At 37.6% G+C, this 26,798-nt stretch overlaps 1 protein-coding gene across 2 annotated transcripts; it reads right to left on the bottom strand.

Annotated features, from left to right (window-relative positions):
* Positions 1-500: 500 nt before the first annotated feature.
* Positions 501-26,075, bottom strand: PSMA6 (proteasome 20S subunit alpha 6). Of its 2 annotated transcripts, none has more exons than XM_072629729.1 (7): positions 25,848-26,075; positions 15,058-15,152; positions 12,363-12,444; positions 10,141-10,296; positions 7,151-7,329; positions 1,636-1,730; positions 501-706 (listed from the first exon to the last, which is right to left on the bottom strand). In XM_072629729.1, exons 1-7 carry the CDS (start codon positions 25,921-25,923, stop codon positions 649-651), a joined length of 741 nt encoding a protein of 246 aa, XP_072485830.1. In that variant the 5' UTR covers positions 25,924-26,075; the 3' UTR covers positions 501-648. The 2 variants fall into 2 exon arrangements, with proteins under 2 accessions (XP_072485830.1, XP_072485831.1); XM_072629730.1 differs by lacking the exon at positions 25,848-26,075 and adding an exon at positions 19,731-19,884.
* Between the last annotated feature and the right edge of the window lie 723 nt (positions 26,076-26,798).

Below are 26,798 nucleotides of genomic sequence, written 5' to 3'. Positions count from 1 at the left end.
AAAAATTCTGTTTTAAGAGATGGCTCTCTGTAGATAGAGGGATAGATACACTGAGAAATGAAAATGATGTATAAACAAAAGATAGCAATAAAATTTTAGTGATAAAAAGAAAAACCTCTTGTAGAATTTAAATGTTACAATCCACATTCAGATATATACTGTTCGTCAAACTGCAAAATAAGGGCACTTCCCCATTCTAATATACCACAGGGGAAAAAAGACAACTGAATTTCAAGTTCATATAGGTTTTCAGCCAAGGATTAATTAATTACTTTATCTGTTAAGACGTTTGATTTTTAAAACACAGGGCAAATGGACATTTGGTTATTTGAAGCCTAAACTTGGTCTTAGGGTGTGTTATCTTGGCTATTTATGATAGCTACACCAAAAATTCTGACACTCTAATAGGAGACTCATACTCAATTCGCAACTTGGGAGTAGTAAACTTCAAATTTGCTTTTACTGCAAGGCTGCATGTGAAAAAGAAAAAAAGACACTTATTTTCTAAAACCTCTGTTTTATTTATACAGAGTCAAATCCACTTCATTGGGCATATGGTTCGCCTTTCAATCCAGAGCCACTGAGGAATGCGTTGGTTTTTACCAAATATCCTGTTCAGCACATAGTCAGGGAGACTTAATTACAGTGTTAATCCCTCTCAGCTAGAGCTACAAGGTGTGTATCAATCTCCGATTCTGTGAGAATCCTAGAAGGCAAAGGGGAAAGAATTAAATGCTTATGCATTGGAAAAAAATATCCATCAATTAATCTAATGCATTTTCCTAAAGTCTTTTTCTAAAAGAAGTATGAAAAAATTTAGTAAAGCTATATGACACAATTGCACTTTATGGCAAGATCTAAAGTAACCAAAAAAAATTAGAAGGCAAACTAGTCAGAGGGTCTAAGGCCCCTAAAAACTGAGATGAAAAGTAAAAACGTCAGTAGCAATTTCTGGGCGAAAAAAAGTGGTGTTTTCTTGCTTAAGGACTTCTGATAAGAGAATTAAGAATTTTTTTCAAATGGCTACTTCACCACTTAAACACAGAGTACACAGAAAGTATTAGTAGGTTAATGCACTCAAGGTGCCCTAAGTGGTGAAGTATCCTGTAATAAAGCTGAATTCTGCTCTTAATGAAATTAAGGAAGTTGGCAAAATCTCAAAACGGATATTCAAATATCTTAGGAAAAAAGGAGACACTGAGGCAGTGTATTTTTTGAGATAAGCACTGGAAAATAAAACATCTTAAATTTGGTTCCAGAAAATAATTACTGATGCTTTTAATTTAAGTATCTCAGGGCAAAATCTTCCTTTGGCTATGTCTCTGAATTCAATATTTTAATGATTTTTTAAAATGTGCTACATACAGAACTATTCAAAAGTGAAAAAATAAATAGCAATTTTTTTTCCAATAAAAGTCACCAAATAGGTTTGGCAGATTTTTTTCAGATGTTGAAGAAAGAAAGGCAGTTACATATAACTCAAAGCATCTTGCTCCTGAAATTTTCTGGTGGAGCATTAACTGAGTCATAACTGACCAAGAAGCTGTTCCTACTGTAGTTTCATCTAACATGAGAAAAGAATAACCATTCATATACACTTCTAATTAAATGAACATGTCTGAAAATATAACTCACCTGAATTTAGGGTTTTCAACTGTAACTACCCCAACTTCTAATTCTGAAGGTTTGAAATCAATGGATAGAACAGTAGACAGGCATGTTATTGCTGTCTGCAAGAAAAATACCATAAATGTGAGGAGACATTCTTTTAGTAGTTCTCAATTTTTACATTTTTATCTGATTTGATTCTTATAACAATCTTGAGGTAAGCAAGGTAACATTTATTAACCTTATTTTACAGGTAAAGAAACAAACTCATAGATTAAGCACTTGCCAAAGATCAGTTAGTGATGGACCCCAGCCTCACTCCTTTTTCTTTACTGGTTATTTTGTCAATTTCAGACAGATCTGGTAGTTACACTGTTCAATAATTATTTAACAACAAGATAATACAAACCAACTAGCATTTGGACCCTAGTCTTAAACTCCGAATTAGAAGCAGAAAGGGGAAAGAGGAGGAGTGGGGGGGGGTGGGCGGAGGTTGGAAAACATTTTCCCATACTTCACCAAATCTATGGAGTCATGACTCTACTTACTATTAAGCCTGGGATCCTTTTACTACACCATACTTCCTTTCTAAGTTCTTTGGTGTGTTGGTTTTTTTTTAACCACTGATTAATTATTTTATATAGATCTCAAAGGTCTTCCTAATCCAAGGTGAAACTCAAATTACAATGTCTCTAATGAGAAAATCTTTTCCTGACAGAGTCAAGTTCTTACTAACAACTCAAAACAAGCTGTTTAACACAACAAAAAATTTCCAGTGGTATAAAAATACTAATCAAGTTCACATACTTAACTAAAGCTACACATGGAAGAGACCAATAGACACTCATCTCCACAGACCTGGTTTGTATTTCTGATACGGCTTTAAAGCTTATGTCTATCTTGTAAGTAACTACATACTACCCTCCTGAAATGGGAGAGAAATCTATAATGGCCAAAGCACTGCTTTTAAGTATTAGAAGTGTAACTACTAAGAGCATATTTGTACAAAGAGGAAAAATACTAAACATTTTAAAATCCTTGAAGAAAAAAGAAATATCCAAATGGGGAATAAAAATTAAAAATAATCACAGTTCACATTTAGACAGTACTTTACAATTCACAAAAAAGCATTTCATTCCCAACAACCCTGTGAAGTAGTTGATATATTATGCTTATTTTACCTATAAGGAGATTAAGGCTTAGGGAGGTTAAGTAACTCATCCCAAGTCATACCTAGCAAATATTGATGCAGAAACACAAATCCTGTTCTTCTGACTCCTGGTTTTTCCATCATCTTCCAGAAACAATGTTTTGGGATTCCTCTTACCAAAATCCCTTAAGCTGAGAGTACTATTTTCCCCCCAAAACATCATGGTCAATATTTATATTTAATACTTCTTCTGTAATTTATGAATACCACACATGGCATAGTGGCTTTTCACATAAGTCTTTTAAAAAAAAAAAATAGACACAGTAAGGATAACTTTCAATTTTGATCTGATAATAAATAACAAGGAAATTTCAAAAGGGTAGCGAAGAAGTAACTCTCCTTCAAAGTCCCTAGCACGTTTTGGTATCTTTGGGAAATCAACATTATCATTATAAAATGTAGCATTTCTTATATATAGGCATAAATTTAATCAGCCATGGGTGAATTAAGACAGCAAGTGGTTAATTGTGGGAACTGAGTGAACCATACTGACCTCATCTTGTGATTTAATTCTGGAGCTAGCTCAATTCCCTTTCTATTCAATTATGGGTGTAGCACAACTTCTATCTCATGAGAAAACTATTCAACTATGGGAATTGGGAGAAAACCTTGTGGTGTTATTTGAACCTAGCCCTGTGTGGCTGAGAAGCCAGACCACCCCTACCTGCGGCTGTTTAGAGACCCTTAACCAAGGACCTAGGTTATGCTGACCAGAAACTCAGATCCAAAGACTGATGCAAGTTTTCTCACAACTGTACATCTTAAGCAAAGCATGTCTTTTCTGAAAACTGGACCTGTACTGATCATCAATCAGTTATTCTTTCCTTGCTCCTTCGATTGAACATAAGACCCTTTCAGGGGAGGACTTCTTTTTCTGACGTCAGGGAATTGTACCTGTTCACTCACTCCCTCCCAATTTGGAAAATCCCTACTCCTTCCTCCAATTAGAAATCATATTACTTAATGCTACATTATTTGCTTTTAGTTAATTGGTCTTATTTGATTGCCTTTAATGTATAAAAGTCTGTCTCCCCTAGGTGTCCAGGCTTACACTGGGGATATCTGGTCCCACTTTGTTTGGCAATTGGCATTCATTACTTAATAAACTGATATGCTTGGAAGAGCAAACCTTTATTTCCTCAGTCATTTTGTCTTTCACATGCCACAGATACACATTTGGATATGTAAAAGCAACTTACAAAATTGTACTGTACGCTGAATTTAAAAGACAAATGATAAACCTATAGGTGACCACAACTTTCCCTTATGGAAACACTGCAGAGACTTTCAGTTGCCTCCTAGGATAAAATAAAAACTCCTGTTCCCTGGAATTTAAAGATCTCTAAAATCTAGCTTCCAGAGACTTATTTTATTACTCCCCTTCGCATACTATTTATTTCAGTCATGCTGACCTACTCGCCATCCCCTACAGTAGATGCTCTATCTCCCCCATCTCTGTTTTTTAACATAGGCAAGTCTCATACCTGAAATGAATTCCCTCCTAACTTTCACCTCTCAGAAGCCTTGGATTCTACGAAAAGGAATATTTTGCTGTTGTACTTGCAATGCCTAGTATGACGATTTACACATGGTAGAGATGAAACAAACATTAGAAATGCTTGTTGAAATTTAATATGGAGGCATAATGGAAACAAAGAAGTGTTTGCTTAGCTCCAAAGGGCAGAACTAGAAAGAATAAGCAAAGTTACAATGAGACAAATTTTGGCTTAACATAGGAAAAATCTCCCTAATGATTAGTTTTCCAAAAATAGAAATGACTGCATAAGAAGAAAGTAATAAATTTTCTATCACTGGAGGTCTTTCAGTTGGAGACTAGATTGTCTAAGACTGTGTAAAAGGAGTATTTCAGGTATAGGGAAGGGGAGTGAACTAAATAATTTCTGGGATCCTTTAGGTTTAAGAGTCTATTAAAAAAAACACTTTTGTCATTAAATATTAGACAATCAAATCATTTTAGAGCAGCCTTTCAAATTCCTCTAGCAAGATGAACAGTCATAAGATCAAGAATACTGAACTAGAAGAAAATATTTAGTGTTAACATAAACTCTTTATTTAATAGATGAAGAGAAGTTAAGTGATCTTTAATGGAAATAAAGACAGAAACTAATAAATTAAAAAAACTATTAATTGCTCATGGTTAGGCTGAGCTAATATAATAAAAATTATAACACTATCTAAATTAATTTACTTTTTCAGTGCCACACTAAACTACCAATGGATTACTTTGTAAAACCAGATAATAACATAATTACCATGGTTATCAAGTGTGATCTTGATGAAGACAGAGTGAAGAAGACTGAGAATTGTTATATAAATAGGAGAGCAGGTGTCAAAAACCACAAAAAGGAGAGTGTATCCAGAAGAGAGTGATGGACAGCATCAAAGGTTGTAGAGAGATTAAAGACGAATGAGATCAAAAAAGAGGAAAAGGACTCTTTTCATGGTAGCCCCAAACCAGAGACTGAGTCTCTACCAGTTGAGAAATCACTAAATAAACTGGCACATAAATGTAATGGAATATTATTGTACTATGAGAAATGATAAATGGGATGGTTCCAGAGAAACCTGGGAAGACTAGTATGAACTGATATAGAGTAACATGAACAGAACCAGGAGAATGTCTAAAGATAACACTGTAGAGAGAGATAACTTTGAAAGACTTAAGAATATGAATTGTGGGGTTCCAATTGGGGAAACGCCATAATGCATAGCAAGAAGTAAAAAACCATTAACTTAAACTCTGTGAAAGGCAGAAGCCCAGACATGGTGACCTGCTAAAAAAAATCTAACTCAGATACTGAATCATAACTTAGACACTGTGACCAGTACACGACTAGGACCCAGTCTTGAGTACCTGGGCATTTACCCAACATTAACTAAGCAGAAGTGAAGCACCCTATAGCTCCTCCTCCCTTTGTCTGATTTCTGTAATTACCACAGGGATTTTTGGGGGTCTTTGTGGGGATCCACAGAACTGTTTGGCAGATGCCCCAGACTGCCCTTCTTTATAAGTATTCATATTGATTAAGCTCCTAGAATTAATCTGGAGCCTACTGACCTCTTCCTTTGGTATTGAACTTGGCCCACGGTACGGGGAAGACACAGGGTTCCCCAGCAAGGGGAATTCTGGACCTTATACTGAATAATGCAATGATCAACCCTGACTCCAAAGGATGGATGAATAATCATACCTACCTCTTGACAGAAAGGTCATAGATTCACTGTGCAAAATGAGGCTTATTTTTTTTTTTTGGACACAACCAATGTGGGAATTTGTTTGACTTGAACATGCACATTTGTTATAATGGTCTTGCTTTCCCAACCCACCCCAATTAACAGGAGGGGTTGGAGAAGGAAGGTGAGAGGAAAGCAACTGTTAGCTGAAAAAATTAAACCTTCCATTATACTACTCTGTAAGAGTAAGATCATTTTTTAAAAAATATAATTTATTTTTAGTTTTCAACATTCACTTCCATTAAAATTTTGTTTTAAACTTCCCCCCTCCCTAAGACGGCATGCAATCTGATATAAACTCTATTTATACATTCACATTAAACATATTTTCATATTAGTCATGATGTAAAGAAGAATGAGAACTAATGGGAGGAACCATGAGAAAGAAGAAACAAAACAACAAAAGGTGAGCAAATAGTATGCTTCAATCTTCACTTACACTCCATAGTTCTTTCTCTGGATGAGGACAGTACTTTCCATCAAGAGCCTTTTGGAGCTGTCTTAGAAAATCATCTTTTTTCCTTCTCCTTAAACCATCTACTATGAACCATTCAATGTGACCAACACATACAAATAAAGACATTTCAACAATCTCACCTGCTCCTTCCATCACCTTAATCCTTTTGGGATATTATCCTCCTTCTTTATGTAACTTCAAGTATGATAATAATAGAAATATCTAAGTCTTACAAGATCAATTTTGTTATTAAGCTTCCATACTCATTATCAACTGTAATTATGAGATGAAATATAAAAAACACTATAATCATGTTAGGCAATAAATTCAAGAGAGGCAATATGGAGAGGAGAAAAGAACACTAGATTTGAAGTGAGAAGCCAGGTTCAACTCCAAAGTGAAATACTTACTTATTGTGTGACTATGTGGGCAAGTCACTGAATATTTAGAGCCAGAGTTTCCTTACCTACAAAATGAGGATAACCCTTTCACTACCTACCTAATACTACTATTGTGCCTTACAAAACACAGAGCTGTCTGAAAATGTGAATTATAGTTTTTGTTAATTAAAATCTTTTAAACATTTTAAGGAAAAAAAATTTGGGTTTCTATATACTTACCTCTACTGTCTGTTCAAACGTCCAGTCAAATTTTTTCTTCACTTTCTTTTCAAGAAAACTGGTTGACTCAGTTTGTTTGACTCCAGCTGCAGTAGCCTTAAATCCACAGTAGTAGCCTGCAGGATCGCATTTGTATACTTGAGGGCCTTGTTCTTCATCAACACCAATCAATATCATGCCTAGAGAGGGAAAGATCTACATCACATATTTCGCATCTTTAATAAAGTCATATCATGAAACTAATCTGGGGTACATTCCATTAATGGCCAATTTTAATCTCACTTTGCCTGGACAGGTGTATTTTACTTAAAAAACTAAACAATCAATATAAAAGCACACAACCAACAATCTCAATATATGAAAATGAAAAAAACTACAAAACAAATAAATTAGGGTTAATAAAGTCATTTTTCCGCTTGAAAAAACAAAAAACAAAAGTATTTGCCACAGCATTCCTTTAGAAAAAACAGCTGCATTGCTGCTTTTTGTTTTTATGTGAGTGATTTTGAGATAAATCCTCCATCACTGAACCCCATCTTTTAACAAGTTAAGCAAAAATAATTGCTATAGTTAAAGCAGCAATTATAAGAACATTCATCTAATAGTATACGTATGAAACATTCATTGCCCCAGTAGTCCCATCTTTTTTACTGAAGATGTTTTGTTGTGATTATAGTTACTATAATTATTAGGCTTCGTTTCAGGTTTCTTTTCATTTGTATCACTGCAATCATTGTCTATATGGTTCCCTGGATTCTACTGACTTGCCTCAAATTGGCTTATGGTTTCTTTTGTTTCTATAAATTCTTCACCCCAATGTATCTGACAACTCTCTAATTGGTAGGTATCGACTTCTGCTCCAGCTCTTTCCCACAGCAGCAAAGAATATGATGAAAATGATGACATATTATATACAAGATCTTTCCTTCAGTCTCTGTGGGTATACTCAGGTATGTGAGTTAGGTCAAAAACAATTTAGTGATTTTTTTTCATTGCATAATTTCAATTTGCTTGGGTGAGTTGTTAAACACAACTGGAGGACGTAACAAGTGTGCTGACTGGGTCCACTACAAATTTAAATGACCTGATCTTAATTGGGTTCTGACTGCTGCAAAGCAATCTTTTTTCTTCCTAGACTAGCACTCCCCACAGTATCTGTTCAAAATTTTCTCTATCCTCAAGACTCCAATATCACCTTCTTTCCACTCTGCATCAACAGAACTGGCCCCATACTTCAATAAGAAAATGGAAGATCATCATTAGCACCCTCTTTGGCCCTATTTTATATCTCAAACCCTTCTGCATTATTCCCTGTTCCTTCCATCTTTGTCTCAGTCTGAAGAAGAGTTGGTCCTTTCCTTTGCCAAACTCAACCTTTCTCTGCCCTCTTGAACTTCTCCCATACAGCTTCCTCCTTGATCCTTAAATCTCTTGTCTTGCTCATCAATGGGGATGAGCAATGATTCTCTCCTTATCCACTGGTTCTTTCTATGTCATCTATAAACAGACTTATGTCTCCTTCATCTATCAATCCTCACTTGATTCTTCTGTCTCCTTAAGCTAACACCTCATATTTTGGGGATGGAGGGTGAGAAAGTTCTCTCCCATTTTCTAACCTAATGGCTAGAGTTTACCATCACAAAGCTCAACTGGGAAGGAGCCAGTGGAAAGATAGCATAAAGATGCCTGAGGGGAATGACTGCTGGAAAAAGGTCCTGAAAGAGGTAGGAGGGTGACAATGATGATAATAACAATAATGCTGATAGTAATTACTGTCATTATTACATATTATATAGCATCAATAACTGTTATATAAATTATTGTTACTGTTATAATTATTACAAGAAGCCTTTATATATTGGTTTAAGGCTTGTTTTACAGTTACCTCATCTGATCCTCATAACCCTGGAAGATGTTATTATTTACCCCATTTTACAGATGAGGAAAACTGAGGTTGAAAGTGACTTGCTCAAGATAGCTGGGAAACAGGGAGGATTCAAACTCAGGTCTTCTCTGACTCCAAGTCCAACACTCTACCCAGGTAGAAGGGAATAACTTTATTAAGAAGTTGGGTCACTTATTCCATGAAAAGACAGTAGAAAAGGACACAATATACAGTAACAGCCACAGCGTGCGAGAGCTGTTTCTGATAGACTTGGCCCTTCACAGCAATGCAAGGACCTAAAACATTCCCAAAGGACTCTTGAGGTAAAATGCCATCCACATCCAGAGAAAGAACTATGGAACTGGAACACAGAATGAAGCAGAATATTTTCTCGTGTTATGTTTTGTTTTTTCTCATGGTTTCTCCCATTGGTTTCAGTTCTTCTATGACTAATGTGAAAATGTGTTTACTAAGAACATACGTGTAGAACCTATATAAGCTTGCATGTCATCTTGGGGAGGGGGAGAAAATTTAAAACTTATGAAGTGATTGTTGAAAACTGAAACAAAAAAATCAATTTAAAAAAAGATGAAAAAAAAAGAAAATCTCGAGATTCACTATAATTTCATTATAATTCCACAGTAAAATTATGTGTAGTTTGTAATATATAGGCTCATTAAATCATGAGCCCCAAAAGAGCACCATAAAATGGCATAAAATAGGCAGCTAGGTGGTGCAGTGAATAGAGCACTGGCCCTGGTGTCAGGAGGACCTAAGTTCAAATCCAGTTTCAAATGCTGGACACATTTACTAGCTGTGTGTCCTTGGGCAAGTCATTTAACCCCAAATGCCTTGCCTTCTCCCTTCCAAAAATTTTTTTAAAATGGCATAAAACCTTATAGTCTCTATAGACTTGAGAATAGATGATAAAGCATGACTGTAAATGCTGTCCCAAATACCAGAAATCTAAAAAGATTTCTACCTTACATATATTTCAATAAAGTATGCCATTTAACACCATTTTTTTTGTCTTCTAAAAATAAAAACAAATAAACTCTTTGGTGTCAAGGGAAAAGAACAGTTCAAAATTCCTTAATATACTTACAACAGCCAAGGGGCCTCATTTCAGCATTCTGTGTGTAGACCTGAGAAATATCTGCAATCCTTTTACACAACATATCCACAGGAATCTCATAGCCATACTTGTATTTCCAATTTGCAGCCTCGTAGCGAGCTCTTTGTACCTGAGACCTGCTGTCAGCTGACAGCAAGACAAAAAAGATCATAGTGGGGAAAAAAGAATAATATTCAAAGCTAGATGACACCCAAATTTTAAAAAACAAGATACTCTAGATATTCATCATCCAACTTTAGACATGAATATGTGGTATCCCCACACCAAGGCCACAACCAGGCATTCCTTCCAAAGTCAGCATCTGCCCTGTGTCCTTCTCTATAGGCTCACATATCCCAAGTTGTCCCCAGGCTGCAAAGAAGGGGTTCAGGAGCACAGAGTAGGGAAGCTGCTGTCACCTACAGCCAAGACTCACAGTATAGAACTCATGCAGGAACACAGCAGTTTGAACAAAAACCTCAAAAGGCATGGCCCTGGGCCTGGGAAGAGCAGAAATCACCCTGGAGGTGGAGGCAAAAAAATTGTAGCCAGAACCAGACCAATGCCAGAGGTTGAGGGAGACCTTTTCCAATTGGCCAATTCTACTTTTTAAGCAGTTTTATTTTTCCCCCCAGCTGATGACTTCCCCTCCCATAATTCTCTTGCATCATTCTCATTTCTTTCTTTCCCCAATCTTTCTTCTCTCTTACATGATCTTTCCTTTTTGAGCTCTTCCATGAGTTCTTCTGAGCTTGAGACTACTCCCATTTTCTTTGGGGTTTTGCCCATAGGCATTTTGACAGTGTTATCCTCTTTGGAGTTTGTGTCTTGATTTTCCCTATCACCATAATAACTTTCTGTGGTCAGATTCCTTTTTGTTGTTTTTTGCTCATCTCCTTTGGCCTTTTTCCTTTTTTTTTAAATTTGAGCTCTGCTCCCAGGAGGGAAAGGGCACTGTCTCAGGCTTCTTGTGCAAAGAGCTGTAGGTCTTGGCTGTTTACCTGGTCCTGCACTGATGTTGCCCTGAGGCCCCACAGGGGAGCCTCGCATTTGGTGTTGCTAAGGGAGGCTGGCACTGCTGAAGGCCTGGGGCAAGGTGGGTTCTGACAGTTCATTTGGTGCTAAGCTGGGATCCTACCCCTGTTGTCAGGTGTGTGCTGAAGCTGTTGGGGGTGTTTCTGCATTTTCCCAGGGTTACACTAAAGTATATGGTGGTCTGGCTGCTGGCAGCTACCTGTTTGCCTGGGGCTACGCTAAAGCAGCACCTGGCTCTTCTCTGAGTTAAGAGTCTGACCATTCCCCTGGCAATGATGAGGCTCCTGGCATGGGGCTGTGAATAGTAGTGTGACCCGGTATTGGTGCTTGCCTGCTCCACCACACTGGGGCTCAGGATCTCCTACTCATTTGCTAAGGTAGGGCTTGCTGGGATGCTTATTGTCCTGACTGCATTCCCCTTCTACTGAAATGAGAAATATCTTTCTTACCGATTTTCCAAGACTATTTCACCCAATGTTTTTGCTGGTTCTATTATTCTAGGATTTGTTTTGAAGTGCTATTTTATGGTTGTTTGGAGATGAATATGGCAGAGTTACAGTGATTTACTGATTACTTCACCATCTTGGTTCTCCGAGTTAGAACAATATACTTTTAAGTATAATGCAAAGCAATCTCTACTTAGAATATAGATCTCCCTTTGTTTCCAGAAAAATAAATTCTTTTTAAGTTAGTTATTACAGTAGGATCCCTGATGTTTGCTGTAATAAGTCTCATTACTATATGGATTCAGGTTTACCCAATCCACAACCCCCGCCCTCTTCACCTCCATAACTCCACCACCACCAAAACCAAAAACACCTCTCTGAGCTTACACAGACTAAGTCTGATCTCTGGGACTAACTTACAAAGTGTTATTTTCTCTTTTTTTCTGATGCCCCTACCTTAAGTTTACTCCAGAAAATCTCAAATACAGATCATGTCTAGAATTTCCCAAGTACACATAAAAGTGTCTCCAGCTGCTAAATATAAGCACTTAAGGTAATAAACATATAGACTTTTATTTCAGCCAACAGAAAATGTAGAGCATAGTTAAAGTCCTAAAGTTTGCTTACATTGTCAGGACCCACTGCTATTTGTCCAGCAAGGTGTTTTTTTTTTTAAATTCAAAATAAAGAAAATAGTTTAAGATTTTATCTAAGTTGAACAAATTACCTTACCTGTCATTCCTGTCATCACACATCCAATGTTTTCAGTTATTCTGAATAAGTGAGTCACTGTGCTTGAATCCAATAATTTGTCCTAAGGCAAAATGAATAAATAAATAAACAAACAAACAAATAAAATAAAAGCTTTAAAGGAAACTGTAAAAGACAAAGCAGACCTTCAGTATATACTAAATTATAAATTCCTTCAGCATGTTAAATTCTTTGCATACTTAATGTCTCTAGTATTGTTTTGTACGCAGCTTAAATATATCCTCAATTAACTATGGTCATGAAAAAATGCATATATCAAACCAGTTAGAAGGTTTAGAATAAATTTTAAGTTGACAATGACTTGCTTCATTAGTACCTTTATAGATAAATCAGTCCTTTCTGTACATAAAGATAAATTACAGATTAATAGAACAAAAACTTTAAATTAATGACAAAATCGTTCATTATTTACTTTACTTTTTACTATTGGCACTTAGAAGATGGGGCAGCTGGGTGGAACAATGGAATAGAACCTAGAGTAAGCAGGACCCAAGTTCATATTTAGCCTCGGGGCTAGACCCCTGGGCAAGTCACTTAACCCCTCTCAGACTCAATTTCTTCTTCTGTAAAATGTGGATAACAATGGCATCTACCTTCTAGAGTTGTTGTTAGAATAATAGGAGATATCTGAAAAACATTTTACAAACTGAATGGGAACAGATTTAGTGAAGACTTCTCAGGAATATGGAGTCTTCTCCCTGGAGTGGAAGAGGCCTTAGGCCCAGGTTTCCATTCCTCCAGAGTCAGGTGATTTCCATATAAGGCTATGTATTGCTTTAGGATCAATGATTGGATATGACTCACTAACTCCTCAATACCTAATGTGCATATGCACACGCAGTCTGCAGTCCTCACACAGGTCCACTTGATTTGCATAAATTCTCAATGCCCAATTTGCATGAGTCATCAATGCTTCATTTGCTATGTTTTCAATGCTTAGTTTGCATATAACAACGGGTATTTTCCCCCAGGCTTTGTAATGTCCAGGGGGGAGGGGGTGGAATTTGAACCAGGGTTTCAAAAGGATTGGTTAGATTTCGCACCTAGAATATAAGACCATGCTTCTCAGCCAATGAGAATAATGGTCAGCTGTGGGAGAGGGATTTCTGAGTCAGGGTCTATATAAATTGCCACTCTGCTTCTGTAAGGTGCCTCCCCACTCCAGCTTTACTGGTGAAGGGACCGATGGGTTTCTCAAGAGAACCGAATAAAGGAGATTTTCTGTTTTTACCTTGAGACGCTTCTGAGCAGTCAATTTGAGTAAGGAGGGGTTCGTACTCCCCCCCCCTCCACGAAATCTTAAAACTTTAATAAATGCTAACTATTTCTGTTTTTATTATATTATTGTGTTCAAAATCCAAGTATTAGATATACTTTGATATTATAAAATTTATTCTCTAGCCCTGCTGATAAACTGAGAATGGACATATTTTTATTAACAAAATGTAAAGCCAAACACTCCCAGATTCCAAAACAGGGCAGTCTCATCAAACCTAAATAACTAGAAAGTTTAAAGTTTTCACAGACGCTGTTTCCTTGCATAGTTTCTAAACTCCCTGAAAGCAGGGACTATCATAGTTCTTTGGTAAATAATATCTAGCATGGTGCTAGACATGGAATAGTCACTCAGTGTAGAATTAGCTGCACTGGGAATCAGGAAAAAGTGAGTGTAAATTCTACCTCTGACACTTACTAGTTCTGTGACCTTGAGCAAGTCACTTTACCTTTGTTACCTGTTACCACATCTGTAAAACACTGGTTTAACATTACCTCTATTGTATCAAAGTTGTAAGGTTGAAATAAAACAATGTGTAAAGAACTTGTAAACTTTACCCAAAAACTAAGGGAAGGAAGAATACTGTCCAGATCACGAAATGCAGTTAGATGAACAACCTCCAGATCCAGAGAGAGAGAGAACAAAAGACAAAGTGTGAGTGTGAGTGTGGGTGTGGGTGTGTATGTGTAAATAATAACAGGGGTCCAGAACTTAACAGGAGGTGGGGAACAAGCTGGATTACCTTTGGAAAATTGCAAAGTTATTTTACTGACCCTCTGAAACAAAGGTCTACCTTTTTAACATTATTTTTCTAATGATGGTGTATGACTGTGTATGACTCATAGAAGAATTTTAGTCTGGGAATAAAAGTCAAGGACCACCCAAAATACAAAAGAAAATAAAATAACAGATATAACAACATGCAACTCATTACAAACATGGAATTGCACTGGAGGATTATAATGGATGCCACCAGAGAAACATTATGAGAAAGGAAAAAAATGGACTGATCATATAACAGGAATAAGATATAGTCTTATATGTTCCATTTGGTATTACTAAAATTTTAAGAGAACTTGAGAAAGATTCTCCAGTATACTGGGAGAGAGCTTTAAAGTAAACCAGGATTATATGACCAAGAGTCAAACAAGGATGGACAGATGGGAAAGGTTGAAATCTGCATTAATGGGGACGGGCCAGAAGGAATACTCACATTCAAAAGATCAGACTCACTAAAATTTTTTAAAATCATTAGAACTTTATAGGAAAGTAGTGCTAAAGTAGGCATTTTGTTAACTAAACATGGTCATACATATGGAGATACATCACAGTGAATACTTGCATGCTAATATACCCAAGTAACTCAATGATTATTCTTACCGGTACTTTCTTCTGCGTAACAATTACTGCACAGTCTTTCCCTCGGACAGCTACTGATGTGAGGCCACCCTGGTTAATAGCTTTAAAAGCATATTCTAAAAAACATAAAAATGATCAGAAAATTCATCTCAGTTCATTTACAAGGCAACATCTTTTTCTTTTCTTTTTTTTTTTTTTTTTGGAGAGTCTCTTTTTTTTTTTTATGTTTAACAATCACTGCCATACAATTGCGATTTTATCCCTCCCCACCCACCCCCCAGTACCTCCCTCCCTCCCCACGACTGCATACAATTCTGTATAGATTCTACATATACTTTCCTACTGAGTATATTTTCACTATAGTCATGCTATGTAGTCAGACTAAGATAAATGAAAGAATCCGTATAACAAATCAGAACATGATACACAAACAGATACACATACACAAACATGATCTGCTACATTATGTGAGTGACTTCCATATTTCTCTCTCTGAGTGTGGAAGGCATTTTGCCTTGAGGTCCACGATTGGGATTTTTTTTTTTTTCAGAAGTTCTTGTGTTATTACAAAAATCTAAGTCTACCAGAAAAAACTCTCACACACTGTGGTTGTTGCTGTGCATAAAGTTCTCCTGGTTCTGCTCCTTTCACTCAGCATCAGGTCATATAAGTCCTTCCAGGCCTCTCTGAAGTCTTCTTGTTCATCATTTCTTATGGCACAATAGTACTCCATTACATTCATATACCATAATTTATTCAGCCATTCCCCAATTGATGGACATCCCCTTGACTTCCAGTTTTTGGCAACTACATAGAGTGCTGCTATAAATATTTTTGTACATGTGGGACCCTTTCCCATTTTTATGATCTCTTGGGGATATAGTCCTAGTAGCGATATTGCTGGGTCAAAGGGTATGCACATTTTTGTAGCCCTTTGGGCATAGTTCCAAATTGCTCTCCAAAATGGTTGGATGCGCTCACAGCTCCACCAACAATGAATTAGTGTTCCAACTCTCCCACATCCTCTCCAGCATTTATCATTTTCTTGTTCTGTCATGGCAACATCTTTTTCAAGGCAAAAAGAAAAAACTCTCCCTGTTTCTTGCCCCAACTCTACCTCTCAAATACACTTACGTCACTTTTCAGAACAAACAGTTCAAAAATGGGTCTGGAAAGAGAATCTTCCCAGGCTCAGCTAGAAACATCATTTGGAGAGGAGATGACTGGACACTGCACTGAGTACTCAATATATCACTAAACTCATTAGTCTGACATTCAAGGCTCATGCCAAGACTATCCACTGTTTTCCAAATTTGTCCCAGATCCAGCGCAACTTCTGTGTCTTTGCTGATTTTGACTCTGGAATACCCATCTTCCCCTAATCTCAAGTCTCTATTATCTGCTAAAATCCTTCAAGGCATAGTTAATGTATTAATCCTTTCCCATGAAAGCTTCCCTCATGCCTAAATTATTTCTTCACTCCACCTATCTCATTCTTCTCCTACTGACTTGTGTTCTAATCTGTACTACAGTTACTTATGTGTCCAAATTAAGTTGTAACCTGTTTTATTCATATTCATAAGCCCCAATGCACATGACAGTGCCTTGGCAAATAGTTATTTAACAAAAATTTGTTGGGGAAAAAAACCTGGAAACAAAATAGGTATCTATTAGTTGAGGAATAGCTGATCAAATAGGTACATAGATGACATGAAGTATTATGGTACAGTGAGAAATGACAAATAGGGTGAATCAAAATGTGTTAAGATCTGTTGGGAAGAATGCTGCATCCATTGTCATATTCTGTCACTGTACAGGTTGTTCTGTTTTTCTGGTACAAAGAAAAGTTCAATTCTGGAGGTGGGAGGTAGGGTGGAGGAGATTTTTGCCCAGAAATGAGAGTGATATAAAAACAAAAAGCGTTAACAAAACAATAAGTTTTTGTTTTAAAAAAATCCAACCCCAACATCCTCAAATGAATGTAAGCAAGCATGCAAAAATCAAGTGAAACATTAAGACCTTACATGATAAATCAATAAGGATTAATTAAATGCTTACTCTGTGCTGGCTCTGTGCTAAGCACTGAGAATACAAAGAGACACCAAAAACAGTCCTGCCCTCAAGGAGCTTATATACTAATAAGGCAAGCAACATGTAAATAAATAAGTATAAGTAAGGTGCACATAAAATAGAAGGCAACTTTAAAGGCTAAGGTTCAAGTGGCATTTGAGCTGAGTCTTGATAGAAACCAAGGTTGTCAAGAGGAAGGAATGAGACATTTCAGGTGTGAGGGATAGCCAGCATGTGAGAAGGGAGATGGAGCATCCTGTGTGAGAAGTAGTAAACTGGACTGCAGAATGCATGGAAGGGGAGTAAAGTGTGATAAGACTGGAAAAGTAGGAAGAAAGTAAAGAGTTTTTACATGCTAAATATAAGACTTTATACTTGATCCTGGAGGTGGAGGAACCTAGGCTTTAAGAGAAGCATTTTGGTAGCTATGCGGAAAATAAAGTGGAGAGAGACTTGAGGAAAGGGGGTGGGGGTGAAGCACCAATTAGAAGGGCAAGTTAACTTGGTGGTCATATAACTAGTTAATCTAATAAGAAATCATAAATATAAATAGAGTCAAGTTTTGAACCAATATCTCCTGACTCCAAGTTAGGCACTATTTGTACTACAACTCTCACAATAAGGAAGTTAATAATAAAACAACAAAAATCATCCAAGGAAAAGGGAAAAGATTAGGCAGATTACTTTAAAACAGAAACTTTGAAAGTTAACTAAAACATGTATTATATATAAAAATAAAATATTTTTCCCATTTAAGTACCTTGGGATCAGTTTGTGTTGTACTGTTTCTTAACTCTTCCTCAAATCTGTTCTCTGATCACTCTCAGGTTCCAGATCTAAATTTCCAATTATTTTATGAACATCTTTAGCTCATGGCCACTAGCACTTTAAAGTTGATGCCACAAACTATAATTATTTTCCTAACCTCTACACCTGTTCTTTTCTCTTTTTAGTTTTAGTATTATTTTATTTTTTCCATTTACATGTAGATAGTTTTTCAACATTCAATTTTTATAAGATTTTGAATTTCAAATTTGTTCTTTCTTCCCCCACCAAGACAGCAAGCAATGTGATATAGGTTATACATGTGCAATCATGTAAACACATTTCCACATTAGCTGTGTTGTGAAAGAAACAGAACAAATGGGAAAAGACACCAAAAAACCAAAAATAAAGTGAAAATAGTATGCTTCGATCTGCATTCAGACTCTCTAGTTCTTTTTCACCATCAGTCTTTTGGAATTCTCTTGGATCATTCTATTGCTAACTAAGTCAATCACAGCTGATCACCGCACAATGTTGCTGCTACTGTGTACAATCTTCTGGAAATCTGCTTTTTCTCTTAAATTTCTCATCTGTTAACATACAAGCAAAAACCCTGGACTTTTGAGTCAGACCCAGGCTCTGACACTTCATGACTGTCTAACCTTTGCAAAGTTGCCTAAACTTTTAACCTTCAGCTGCCTTATCTTAAAACAGGAATATATGGAAAGAACACATGACCAGGAGTCTGCAGATCTATATCCTAATCCCAATTCTACCACTAATTACTTTAGAGAAACAACTATGACCTCTGTGGACCAGTTTCCCCATCTGTAAAATGAGGTAACTGGGCTAGATGATCTTGAAGATGCCTTCTAGCTAGGATTAAAAATCTGGGACTACCACAAGGCTATTGGGAGGAAAGTATTTTGAAACCTTAAAGGGCTATATAATTTAACTGAATTAGGGAGTTGTTCAGTACTGTCAGCTCTATGTCTGTTGCGCTCACACTGCTCTCCTATTCATCTCAACTCCATCATTGTGTTTCCTTCTAAAAACCAGATTGTAAAAGCAGAATAATCTTACTAACGTATAAATGTGAACCCCTTACTCTAACAGTAAAAGACCTACAAAAATTTCCCACTGCTCAACCATCCTTTTCAGTTTTATCTCACACTATTCCCCTTTGAACAGTTATACATATTTCTTAATTCCCTTGTCCTTGTCCCATTGCTCATGGCCTAGGCCTGGGATACTCCCTCCACCTGTTGAGACTAGCCATTCAAGATCTAGCCCAAATGATCACTTCCTCTGTAAAGTCTTCACTGCCACTTCACCCGGAAGTGTTTTTCTCTCTCCACCAAACCATCACAGCACTTTGTACTTCTCCTGCATTTACTGCTTTCTCTTTGTGCATGTGTTATCTTTTCTATCTATCCCTCATGTCTAACATTGCACTTTGCCCATAGCAGGCCCTTAATAAAGGTTTGAAAAATAAAGGTTTGCTGTGGTTTAAATATATAAAATGCCTGTCACCAGGACACACTGGGTGTCCAGCCATATAGCTAAACTGCAAAAAACACAGAGAACGATGATTCTCCTTTTTCTCTCCACCATAATTACAACCACTTCTATCTTCTATCCTAATAGTCAAATTTAGCAAAAAGCATAGAGTTAATAAGAATATAATGGAATCTCACAGAAGAGACCTCAGAAGTCCCTGGATCAGAAATGTACAGCTGAAGGAACTGAGGCACCAACAGGCAGGACATTTAGTCTAACCCCTACTTACCTTTTCTTTATATATAGGGCAGAAAAATGGAACTTTTTCCTACTGATTTGAATATGTCTAAGATCCTTACCTCTATTCTTCCTGAATTTATCCATTTATTCATAAACATGCTCAATCAGGATACTCCCTATATTAGTGATTCTGTGAGCAGTTGTAAAGCTCCTTTCTATAGGTCTTAGTTAATGGCTTTCCATTGAAGTGTGAAGTGCTCTGATGGTGGTAAATGAGAACGAGAGGGCTATACTAGGTCTCTTGGTAACCCTTTACTAACATTCTATATGACTAAGATTCTAAAAACAATGATTTAATAGCACTTATGTTTCCTACTGGACTTTATCTGCTCTGATACACGAAACTAGATGCATTTTGAGAAAACTAAGAAAAGCAAGTAAAATGAAAAGATTTGGTGCACCACTTTTAAAAGTGCTTTGTAAACAGACACCATCTCTTAATAATCTTTGTACAGTATTCTGCACAGTTTTAAACTAGTCAACAAACATGTACCTAGCATTCTGTTGTTGCTGAGTTGTTTCAGTCATGTCGGATTTTTCATGACCCCATTTGGGGTTTTCTTGGCAAAGATAAGGAGTGGTTTGTTGTTTCTTTCTCTTAGCTCATTTTACTGATGAGGAACTGGGGCAAATGAGGTTAAGTGACTTGTCCAGGGTCACACAGTTCACCAATATCTGAGGCTGGATTTTAACTCAGTTAGATGAGCCTTCTTTACTCCAGGTTCAGAACTCTAACTACTTCACCACCCAGCTGCCCCAAGTGAACCAACTACAATGCCAACAGGCAGCTCTAAGGTTAATGGAATGATTTTGAACACTTCTGCTTGTCAAAAAACATTTATTTGGAGAAAATTAACTCAAATGGATGATTTTTAAGAGATGCTGGTCAACCACGTCATTAACATAAAACTTTTTCCAAATTCTAAGAAGGCAAATCAAATCCTTGGTAATTAAATGTTTAAGGTTTACTAAAATTAGCAAATCAATTTTATGTCACATTCATGTTATACAGCCTCTTCCAAACCTTATGCCTTTTAGTTATTCTCTCATAATTCTCCAATGTTCTTAACACCTAGCTCAGTCTTCCTCTCCACCCTATTCATTCCTCTACTCTCACGCTTCATATGTTAACTTCACAAATGTCTAGAATTCCTCAATTCTTATTATTCCCTTTAAGCCACCTGGGATGATCAACCTTAAACCTCACATCATTTTAAAATTGCTGCACCTTCAAAAATTTTTAACTCTGAAATTTTCCACTGTGATCACAATCTTTCGTCTTTTCCCCTCTCATTCCTCTCCTACCTGTTCTTTGTCCCAGTAAGTACCACTTTATTTCTCATGTTTTCCCAATATATCAACTCTGAGAGTCTTATTTTCCTCCCTATTTTCATAGTCTTTGTCAGCCACTTTAAAATGCCCTTTAATTTTTTTTTGCACAGGCACCCACCTCAACCTTTCTATTTGAGTCCTTCCAACCCCTCCACTACAGGTGATTTAGACCCATACTTCCTCCATTCTTATTCCTAAATTGCCCCAGGCAACTGTCCAGACTGGGTCCATCACAAATGTCATCTAACCTCAACTTGGTCCTCACTTTGGTGCTTTTCTTCTGTTCTTATTGACTATCACACACCCCACATCAGCAATCCCAAACTTCCTTTCCCAAGCCTTCAATTCTACTCCCATTCCCTTTACTGTTAGATGACTCTGCCTCCTACCAGACCAAGGGTATCTGAGGTGAACTTCAGATTCCTCTCAATATTCTTATACATCTCTTTCCTTCCAGTCTGAGTGGGTTATTACTCCTCCAAAACCTGCATATCCAGGCAACTGAAAAAGAGGGCTGAGACAAAAAATAACAAGAACTGAAAGTGAAAGGAACGTCATCAACTGCCATGCCAACAGAGATTTTAAAAAGGACAGGCTGCACTGGCTGGTAAGAGATGGAACCATAAGACTATTAACACAGGGCCAAATAAGGCCATGACATGTTATGAGAGGCAACTCCAAGTAGGAGGTCACCTTGCCTAGTAAGAAGCTCCCTACCTCTCTCTTGGGATGTGAGGAAGATCAAAGGCAATGGCACCAAAGGAAGTTGGAGATATGAGAGAAATCTGCCTAAGGAGGGCATGAAAATAGCACGGCCAACTACTAAAACAGAGACCCTGGTGAGATTAAGGCAGCTCTTGGCTTGGATTCCTCTCAACTTGTCAATGAACCAGGTGAACACGTAATCAGATTGATTTCCAAACTCTAGGGGTGGGAAAATATGACACAAGTTATATCTAGGCTATAGTTGGAGGAAGAGGGGGAAATGTAAGCTAAAGTTGCAGTGTATTTATGAAACTATATGGAAATGATTCTTTTATGGAATTTTTAAAACCCCAGAGAAACTAAAGTGGGGGTGGAAAGGACAGGTGTTTGTTACACTAAGGAATGCCTCCCCAAACTACCTGAAACAACCTCAAGAGTCCTTTATCTGTGGATCATCTTAATCACCCCTCCTTCGAGATGAGTAGGAAATGATATCTATTCTCTCTACCTACCACCTTTACATAGTCTCAAAATCCTCATTTCATTTATATGGGTAGTTGTGTCCCGTAATAGAACATAAGCTCCTTAAAGACAGGGACTATTAGTAGTTTTGTTTTTGCTCCCTGAACCTAACACATAGGCACTTAATAAGTGCTTATTAGATGAAAGCTAACATCTTCTCTTCTATCCTTCACTTAAAGATTGAAGAAAGAGTAGTTTCTATATACTTGTCTCCATTTATATATCACTCACTCTTCAACCCCTTGCAATCTACTGAAGCAGTTCTCTCTAAGGTCACCTCTTGTAACCTTTTCAGATCTCCTTAAACCTAATTCTACCTAATTCTGACCTACCTCCTTTACATCTCTATGCCTTTGCACATACTGTCCCATGCTTGTAATAGTTTTCGCTCTGTTACCATTTGTTAATCAATATTCCATTTCTTTTGAGAAACTTTTCTCTTCTCTCAGGTGAAAGTACTCTTACCCTCCTTATATTCTTCATGGCACTTTGGTTTCCTTTGTTCCTATGACAATCTACTCTGTATCATACTTAGAGATTTAAGTCATACCCCTTCCTCCACAATAAGATTATAAACTCCTTGAGGGCAAGGACTGTATCATGATAATTTAATATATCATATATAATTTATTTTGTATCAATAATGTATCATGTCATTATAACTGTATCATCATTTAATAAAATAAAAACAAATAATAAATATTTATTAAACATCTACTACATGACAGATACTACACAAGGTCCTGGGGACATTAAAAAAGAGACATAACAGTTCCTGACTTCAAAGAACTTGCAATCTGTAAAGGAAGATAATATGCATATAAATAAAAATGTACAGAACATACACAAAATAAATACAAAGTAGTGGGATTTTTGGGGGGAGGAGGAGAGAGTAAGGGCACTAGTAGCTGAGGGAAAATTATTAAAGGCATCATGTAGGCATTTAGGCATAAAAGATGAATTTTGAAGGAAGCTATAGGTTTCAAAAGGTAAGGCAGAAAGGGAGTAGAAAGGCACAGAGCTGGGAGACAGAATATGATGACCAAGATGATCATACTGTCATTTTCTCTTTCTCTAGTAACATCTACCGTGAATCTGAAAGGCTGGATTAGGCCAATAAAATAATCCAGAACAAATCTGCCTTGTCCTGGAACTTTCTATTTTTTCTACCTATATATTCCTTCAGTTCAAGCTAGTCAATGAAATCCTTATCATCCTGTAGTTATTTGTGAATGTGTGTGTCCCCATATTAGAATGTGAAGGCCCTGAGGGCCATTAGACTGTCCTAATCTCTCTCCTCTAGTACAGTATCTAGGCCAGTGTTCTCCACGTAATAAGAACTTAATAAATGTTTAAGTTAAGCTATCTCAATCGAATCCAACTGTACTAAGCACAGCATTAGATTATGCTTCAAAGTGGGGTCTTAATAAACTGTATATACAAGCAAAGTACTGTGTCGAATATAATTCTTCCTGTGCACAAACTTCACAAGTTTTAGGACTGAATCTTCAAAGCAAGTACAAGACAGAAAAACTGTACAAACTCAGAAATGAAGTCAACCAACTGTCTCCCTTATGTTCTGTGAAATGCAAATTCTCAAGTGTTTTGTTTATCAAACACTTTTGCTCTCTGAACCTAACTCATAGGCACTTAATAAGTGCTTATTAGATGGTTACATTAGAATAGGTAATGAAAATGTAACTGATAGTGATTTTTTTCTCACCTCAAATGTAGGTTACTTTACTCCTCAAATTTAGAAATGAAGAGAGCTTAATAGGTCAATTCATCCTAAGTACAGTAGAAGGCAACAAATTTGCTCTGGAGTCACTTTAGTAGAGTGAAAAAGGCAGTGTACCAATAGTCGTGATACCTAGGACCATGTCCTGATGCTACCAGTTGATAGCTATGTAAGCCAGGACATACTCAATTACCCCATCTGTAAAATTAAAGGGTTAGACTAGATAAGAAGTTCTTACCTTGGAGGTCCACGCCCCTGGTTTTGTTTTTAATTCTGATAACTATATTTCAATATAATTTGTTTCCTTTGTAATCTCATGTATTTCACTTTATGCATTTAAAAAAATTATTCTGAGAAGGGCCCAGATTGCCAAAGGGGTCCATGATACAAAAAAGCTTAACCCTTGGACTAGATCTATTCTATTGAGGCCCTTTCAGCTCTAAATCTGGGAGTTTCTAAATTACCCTGGTCTAAAACTGAAACTATCATATTTTCCTGGATCAGATCAAGAGCTTACTTTATAACAATAATGCAAACTTCTAGGGGACCCATGAAAATGTAATTAATACTCGATGAATAGGGTTGGTTTCTTTTTTACCAAAATGGTATTTCAGAAAATAGATAGGTCTACATCTGCTATCTCAACTGGAAAAATTCTAAGTTAATGGAAGATTGGAAAATTAAAATACAACCATTGGACTTGTTTCAAACAGTAACACAGACAACACTCTTGTTGTTTGTGTTTTAACAGGAAAGTCCCGGTGCACAGCTAACTGAGCACTGGACTTAAAGAGTCACAAGTCAGCTCAAATCTAACTCCATCAAAGAAAGACTAGCCATTTAACAAAGGAAGTTAGTTACTCAGCTTGAGACTCATTTGTAAAATGAGAATACCGAACCCGCTGATCTTTAGAGAATTGTTGTGGGAAAAACTTTTACAGCTATTATTCTGGTGATATTCAATTCACATCCCACCAAGCGTATACTGAGGGGGCATAGGGTGTGTGTGTTTAGAATAGGAGTGCAGGATACTTATGGGACAGTAAAAGAAAAGCTGCAAAAGCAGGAGACAGTTGAAGAGAGGAAAGGAAAGGATTAGATCTTTGAAAGAAATAATTCAACTTGAATTCAAGAATCATTTACCAAGCACCTATGTTCAATAAAATGCTGGGAGCCAAGAGGATTGTTATCAAAGAAGGTAAACTCTATTAAGGGAGGTAATTAGCATACAAAAATGTCTAATGTAAAACGGGGTGTGTGAAATATCCGAGACAGTGGTACTGGAGAGAACACTTCCGGCGAGGAGGGTAAAACGCGCATTTTTAAGGACGTAAATGAAGGGGTATGGGGAGCAGTTACAATAATAACAGCCTGCTACAGCTCTCACGGGAGCACTTCGGGGAACCACCTCAGGTCACACAGGTAGTTCATGGCCCGACAGGCACTCGAACCTCTCCTTGCACCCGGTCAGCACGAGGCTTTACAAGTCATCGAGCCCAACCGCTTCATTTTACAGTAAATAACCGAGGTTCGGCCAGGTGGAATGATCTGCCGGAGATTACGAGAGTATTACGGGGCACAGCCGAGATTCGCCGTCTTCCTTCTTGACCGCCCGCACCCGAGTTCGGGGATCCAAGGCCGCACTCCCTAAAGACTACGGTCCTAAGGGGGTCGATAGCCTGGCCTGTTCCCCTTCCGGGCCCACCTCTCAAATCGGGAAGCAAGAAAAGACGCCGAGGCCAACATCCCCGTCCCGGGGCAGAGTCCTCGGGCCTGCCCGGGCCTGGGCGCGCCTCCGGCTGCACGGCTGGCCCCCGGCTCCGGGCCACATCATGACAGGGCAGTTCCGCCGGGGAGGCCGCGGGGCCGGGACACTCACCTACTTGGTACAGGCGACCCTCTGGGGAGAAGATAGTAATGTGCCGATCAAAGCCGGCGCTGGAGCCCCGGGACATCTCGGCGCGCTCACTTTCTCTAGCTAGGTGCTAACTAACGCCGCCGCACCTTCCACGGCCGACATGCAACACCCGGAAGCTCCGAAGAGTACTTCCGGAGCGTTGAACGCAGGGTTACCACCGTCGCCGAGGTTAGCAGAGGTTTAAAAGGCGGGTTTTGAAGTGAGCATGCGTAGTAGTAGACGAGCTTTTGCCAGAGGGAACGCCGAGCCGCTGTTACCAAAGCAGGGGCTGGAGTGAAGGCAAAGGAGGTTATTGTTATTTTTAAAATTCTTTTTATTTTCATTTTGCCTTTCAGATTCTCTCCCTCTTCCCAGTCTCGCCGCCATCCGTTGAAAAGGCAAGCAATATGATATCAGTTATACATGTGAAGTTATGTAAAACATTTCCAAGTTAGCTATGTTGCAAAAATAGAAAACAAAAATTAAAAAGGAAGAAAAATGAAGAGGGGTTCTTAAACGGGGATCCACGGACCCATAAGGGGTCTGTGGGTAGGTTTCAGAGGACTCACGAGCTTAAAAAACACTCTGATGGGTTTATTTCAATATTTCCTTTATAGTCCCATGTAGTTCATGTTATGCATTTAAAAATATTATTCTTAGGAGTCCAGAGCCTTCACCAGATTGTCAAAGGGTCCGTAACACGTAAACTATTTGAGAAATTCTGTATTATTGAAATGGAGCATATCTATCCCCACACCTTTGTTTGCTTTATTTACTGAGCCTCGGTAATATTAGAATTCTGAAAAGATTCAAGTTTCTCCTTCCCTTCTTATAATATAAGCATTTTATCAACATTAGCCCCTTTCTCTTGCTCAGATGCATTTGCCTTTCTAGGTTTTTCTTGACTCCTGTGTTATTTCCAAGTTCTTTCTC

This window comes from Notamacropus eugenii, chromosome 1, assembly GCF_028372415.1.
Source record: "Notamacropus eugenii isolate mMacEug1 chromosome 1, mMacEug1.pri_v2, whole genome shotgun sequence".
Lineage (NCBI taxonomy): Eukaryota > Metazoa > Chordata > Mammalia > Diprotodontia > Macropodidae > Notamacropus > Notamacropus eugenii.
This window is presented reverse-complemented; position numbering and strand designations above follow the sequence as displayed.

Coding starts and splice junctions, on each gene's coding strand:
- PSMA6 (XM_072629729.1), bottom strand. CDS start 25,923: ATGTCCCGGGGCTCCAGCGCCGGCTTTGATCGGCACATTACTATCTTC. Junction 10,297..12,362: donor TGTGATGACAGGAATGACAG/GTAAGGTAATTT, acceptor TCTTGCTGTCAG/CTGACAGCAGGTCTCAGGTA. Junction 707..1,635: donor GTTGAAAACCCTAAATTCAG/GTGAGTTATATT, acceptor TTTGCCTTCTAG/GATTCTCACAGAATCGGAGA.